The 6,000-nt window shown below is 45.0% G+C and overlaps 1 protein-coding gene across 1 annotated transcript in view; it reads left to right on the top strand.

The window, feature by feature from the left end:
• Positions 1-6,000, top strand: part of ntrk3a (neurotrophic tyrosine kinase, receptor, type 3a) — a 183,406-nt gene that overhangs the window by 160,344 nt on the left and 17,062 nt on the right. The window contains exons 13-14 of the mRNA XM_053630231.1: positions 3,430-3,560; positions 5,612-5,784. Coding sequence (XP_053486206.1) covers positions 3,430-3,560; positions 5,612-5,784 — 304 coding nt within the window. The remainder of the gene's footprint in view (positions 1-3,429; positions 3,561-5,611; positions 5,785-6,000) is intronic.

Genomic DNA, 6,000 nt, shown 5'->3' with positions numbered 1-6,000 from the left:
AATTTAATGGAGCAGGAGCCGACGTGAATCCGTCATTAATCCAGCAGATCTGTCCTGTCACGTTTTCTAATTAGGATTAATTTCCTGCCACGTTTACACCTGTATTTCAGAGAAGGTCATCCATCTCCCACATGATCCTGCTGTCCGAGAGAGAGAGAGAGACAGAGAGAGAGAGAGAGAGACAGACAGACCGACAATGAAAAAGAGATGAGCAGACAGACAGAGAGAGACAGAGTCACAGAAAAAGAGAGACAGATGCATAGAGCAAAGGAGAGAGAGACAGTGAGAGACAGACAAAGAGAGAGAACCTGAGAGACAGACAGAGAGATAGAGAAAGGCAGATAGTGAGAGAGAGAGAGAGAAAGCAAAAGCAGGTTTGAGGTTCTTCATGTCTGTTGGCATTAAATCAGCAGAAAGATAGATTGATGGAGAGCTGCAGCTTTTATTTGACCTTAAGACCTTCAGGTAACATGGCGGCTCTAATGGACCCTGACACACACACACACACACACACACACACACACACACACACACACCCTGAGGTGACGGAGTGTTAAGGTGACACTGACTGTCTCCATCACTGTCACATCGCTGTCATTGCTGAAAGTTCCACACGTCCATCTGCTCTCGTCACACCGGCTCCGTGTGCGGTTCTGCGAGAACTTTCATCAGCTGTGAGAACACGAGGGACACGATGAGGTCATTAATAGAGTCTCACACACACACACACACACACACACACACACACTGATCTACTGATGTAGGAAACCTGACTGACAGGGAAACACTTTGTTGTAGGTTTCTACTAAGAGTTCCTCTAAGGGTTCTCTCAGAGGGACTAATTTAAATAATGAGAACAGTTCAAGAATTGAATGTTGTGCTTTTCTTTAATTCTTTATCTAAACACTGATAATATATCCTACACACAGAGAAATGACAACCACACAGCAGAGTGTTCTTCTATTAATACAAAAAAGTTCCAAGTAGAACCTTTTTTGGAAGCCGGATCCCCTTCTCACTCTACCCCTAAACCCCGCCCCTTGCTCTGACCTCTCACTCTACCCCTAAACCCCACCCCTCGCTCTGACCTCTCACTCTACCCCTAAACCCCGCCCCTCACTCTGACCTCTCACTCTACCCCTAAACCCCGCCCCTCGCTCTGACCTCTCACGCTACCCCTAAACCCCGCCCCTCGCTCTGACCTCTCACTCTACCCCTAAACATTGTCCCCCACTCTACCCCTAAACCCCGCCCTTCACTCTAAACGAGATATTATGTTTTGTTGGTGTTTGTGACTAAAAGCCTCCGGTTTCATTGTTTTCATTCTCAGAAGATGAAAATGTTCTGTTCGTTTCGGCTTGACAGAACAGCCTGAGAAAGGACAGAAGAGAGATTTAGAGCTGTAGGAATGAGAAGGTGACCTGAGGAGGATTTGGTCAGGCAGGTGAAAACCAGGTGATCTTCTTTCTTTTCTTGTGCTCATGCAGCAGAACGGTCTGATATGTCTGAAGGTCCGTGGGATCAGCGGGGAGTTCGGTATCTATAAATTCCTCCTGAGCGATGGTTTCGATGGCGTCGGCTCCTTCTGAGCCGCGTTATCGCTTTGAGTGACGGGTCTCGCCGCTTTACAAATTACGCTTGCTGAGATCCACTTCACACTTTCACCTTTTACCACACAGCTCGCTCAACCCCCCCCCCACCCCCTCGCTCTCTCTCTCTCACTGTCTCTCTCAATCTCACTGTCTCTCTCTCTCTCTCACTGTCTCGCTCAATCTCACTGTCTCTCTCTCTCTCTCACTGTCTCGCTCAATCTCACTGTCTCTCTCTCTCACTGTCTGTCTCTCATCCTCTCTCTCATCCTCTCTCTCTGTCTCTCTCAATCTCACTGTCTCTCTCTCTCACGGTCTCTCTCTCTCACTGTCTGTCTCTCATCCTCTCTCTCATCCTCTCTCTCACTCTCTCTCACTGTCTGTCGCTCTCTCTCTCTCTCACTGTCTCTCTCAATCTCACTGTCTCTCTCTCTCACTGTCTGTCTCTCATCCTCTCTCTCATCCTCTCTCTCTGTCTCTCTCAATCTCACTGTCTCTCTCTCTCACGGTCTCTCTCTCTCACTGTCTGTCTCTCATCCTCTCTCTCATCCTCTTTCTCACTCTCTCTCACTGTCTCTCTCTCTCACTGTCTCTCTCTCTCACTGTCTGTCTCTCATCCTCTCTCTCATCCTCTCTCTCTGTCTCTCTCAATCTCACTGTCTCTCTCTCTCACTGTCTCTCTCTCTCACTGTCTGTCTCTCATCCTCTCTCTCATCCTCTCTCTCTCTCTCTCTCACTGTCTCTCTCTCTCACTGTCTGTCTGTCTCTCTCTCTCACTGTCTCTCTCTCACTGTCTCTCTCTCTCACTGTCTCTCTCTCTCACTGTCTGTCTCTCTCTCTCTCTCATTCTCTCTCTCACTGTCTCTCTCTCTGTCTCTCTCTCATCCTCTCTCACTGTCTCTCTCAATCTCACTGTCTCTCTCTCACTGTCTCTCTCTCTCTCACTGTCTCTCTCTCTCTCACTGTCTCTCTCTCTGTCTCTCTCATCCTCTCTCTCTGTCTCTCTAAATCTCACTGTCTGTCTCTCTCTCTCTCACTGTCTCTCTCTCTCTGTCTCTCTCTCATCCTCTCTCTCTGTCTCTCTCTCTCTCTCTCTCACTCTCTTTCTCTCACTGTCTCTCTTTCTCTCATTGTCTCTCTCTCTCTCTCTCTCTCTCTCTCACTCTCTTTCTCTCACTGTCTCTCTTTCTCTCATTGTCTCTCTCTCTCTCTCTCTCTCTCTCTCTCTCTTTCTCTGGATTCATTGTAATTCAGTCCGGCCTCATGGGCTTCATGTTCTTATATACTGCTAGCGTGTGAAAAGTTAGATTTGAAAAAAGAATGGAGTATAATAATAATAATAATAATAATAATAATAAAACGAGTTATTATCATTATCATGAGACCGTTCATATTTTTATGCCTGAGGTGGTTGGAAATTTTAATAAAATTCTCATTTATATTGCAAAATACTACCAGAAATTAATTAGCATCTGCTTATTGCGGTTATCTAAGGGCTTTCCAAACTTTCTTCCGTTGCAGATAAAAGTGCATTATGGAGGCAAGGAAACACTCCGTGTCATTCTGTTATTAAAAATACATCAGCACCCTCTGACCAGTCCTTTTCATACGGTGAGGTCTGGTGGAAAGGTTTTGAGGGGATCTTGCAGTCAGTGGTCCTTCTCATCAGGAGGATCTTTGTGTGTTAACGGGGTTTTTCGGCGGTGTTTCCACCAGCATGGCTCATATCGATCATCTTTCAATTTGCAAGATTTTAAAAATAAACGATAGAGAGACGCCGTATCTCTGTACCAACTCTACGCCATACAGAAACCCGACCTTCTTTCTTTTTCTTCTGCAGACGTGCAGCACATAAAGCGACGGGACATCGTGTTGAAGCGCGAGCTCGGCGAAGGCGCCTTTGGGAAGGTTTTCCTGGCAGAGTGTTATAATCTCAGTCCCACCAAGGACAAGATGCTCGTCGCCGTGAAGGTAAGAGACGACCGGCGTGACTTTCCTCTCCGCTTACACGAGGTCAGGGCTCTTTAAAGATCCGGTTAGTAGTATCTCGGCGTATTAACTCGAGAATGATGATGATGATGATGATGGTGGATCAAGTGGTGGAGATCAATGAGAAAAGAACAATCTGCTTTCTTCAATGGTAGGATCGATGGTAGAGGAAAGAAATGAAAAGGGTTGTGCTGGATCAAGTGCTATTTTATAAACGGTTATAAACGCGATTATTACTTGTACTTGGATGGTTGGTGTTTCTCTGTTTTCTACATCACGGTTCTCATGTCAGGGATTTGTATCTGTGACCTCATGGAGGTCTTGAGCTTCAGCTTCCTCTATTCAGGATCAAACCAGGCAGACTTCTGCAGTCTGAATGACATCAGCGATGTCCTGGCTGTAGATCCTGATCGGGGGGGATCCAGTGAGTCGATACCTCCTGGTCTACAGAGTACAGATTGATGTACAGAAGATGGTTGGAGGATGGTAGCTCCACTCCTGAACCTTTATCCTGAACCCGCTGAGAAAAGCCGCTCAAACAGTCTCGGCTTTTAGACGTTGTTCCAGGGCTTCTAACTAGCTCCGGGCATCTTCAATGATTCAGATATCTCCTTCGTCTCTACGGTTCCCATCTTCAGATCCAGCTGAGGAGCTTCAGGGCTACAGGGATAGTGCAGTTATAAGATGCACAAATATAGACACACACACACACACACACACACACACAGGAAACACATGAGATGGTGGCCATTATGCACTTGTATCCCCCCCATCAGGTGGGCTCGGCTAATCCGGTGTCTCTGATGGAGAAACAAAGCTTCACCATCTGTTCCTCTGATGCCTCCATCCATCTTAATAGCTCTCTTAACAACATGTGACACAGAGTGTGAAAATTGAAGACACAAATGGGTGCTGTGCACTTTAACGTAGGGATATGATAACTCCGCGGTACGATAATACCGTCCTCTTATTTTTTTTAGAAGACATTTAAAACCATATAACACACAAAACTCTCGGATTATCTGGTTGACGTCCTGCGTGCGTTATTAAGTAAACATTTTCAACACAGCGCTGCTGAATTCTGGACTCGGATTGGTCAGAAAGGGCTTGATTAATTTTCTATAACTGCAGCTCGGACAACAGCGCAGGTTTATATTAATGCGCTCGCTATCGTTTCTATAGTAACAGCTCATCCACTGGGGGCGTGGAGATGGTGACGTTTTCCGTAAGGAGAAATGTGTTTGTTTATCATTTATGGAAGGAGTCTGCAGTGTCAGCGCTTTGTAACGGTTACGAGGTAAAGCTGTAACTTTAAGTTTTCCGTCATCTTCAGGACAGAGGAGTTTACGGTTTCGAGAGAGAAAGAAAGAAAGAGAGAGAGAGAGAATAAAGAGACTGAGAATAAAGTGAGAGAGAATAGAGAGAGAGAGGATAAAGAGAGAGAGAGAATAGAGAGAAAGAATAGAGAGAGAATAGAGAGGATAAAGAGAGAGAGAATAGAGAGAGAATAAAGAGAGAGAGAATAGAGAGAGAATAAAGAGAGAGAGAATAGAGAGAGAGAGAATAAAGTGAGAGAATAGAGAGAGAGAATAGAGAGAGAGGATAAAGAGATAGGGAGAGAGAATAAAGAGAGAGAGAATAGAGAGAGAATAGAGAGAGAGGATAAAGAGAGAGAGAATAGAGAGAGGATAGAGAGAGAGAGAATAGAGAGGGAGGATAAAGAGATAGGGAGAGAGAATAGAGAGAGAGAGAATAAAGAGGTCTGGTGAGTGTTTATAACTGCTATAACGTAAGCGAGAACAGGAACTGACTTGTTTCAAGGACATTCCTCGACATTAAATGTAACTATAAATGGATAAAAAGTGTGACAAATTGTCCAAGTTTAAAGTTACAGCTTTACATCTGACTGTTACAAAGCGCTGGAACTGGAGACTCCTTCCAGTATTAACAGCACTCTAGTATAACTTGTTAAACTGAAGCCGCCTGTTTCCTCTTATCTAAAATCCATTACGGGTATCCGTCTGTGTCTTCAGACTCTGAAAGATCCCACGCTGGCGGCGAGGAAGGATTTCCAGCGCGAGGCCGAGCTCCTCACCAACCTGCAGCACGACCACATCGTGAAGTTTTACGGAGTCTGCGTGGACGGAGACCCGCTCATCATGGTGTTCGAATACATGAAGCACGGAGATCTCAACAAGTTCCTCAGGTACGTTCATGTTCTGGCCTTGCTGAAGATCTACAGCTTTCCTCTTAGCCATGTGGACACTCCATTGTGCAAAGTTTACAAATTATTATTATTATTATTATTATTATTATTATTATAAAAATGTCTTTTTTTGTTTGGAAGTTTGGAACGGTGATTATAGAAGAGAAATATTTGATGTAAAAGCACACAGCGAGACGAAAAAGATGCAGGAACTGT

The sequence above is a fragment of the Ictalurus furcatus genome, chromosome 8 (genome assembly GCF_023375685.1).
Source record: "Ictalurus furcatus strain D&B chromosome 8, Billie_1.0, whole genome shotgun sequence".
NCBI classification, from domain to species: Eukaryota; Metazoa; Chordata; class Actinopteri; order Siluriformes; family Ictaluridae; genus Ictalurus; species Ictalurus furcatus.
This window is presented reverse-complemented; position numbering and strand designations above follow the sequence as displayed.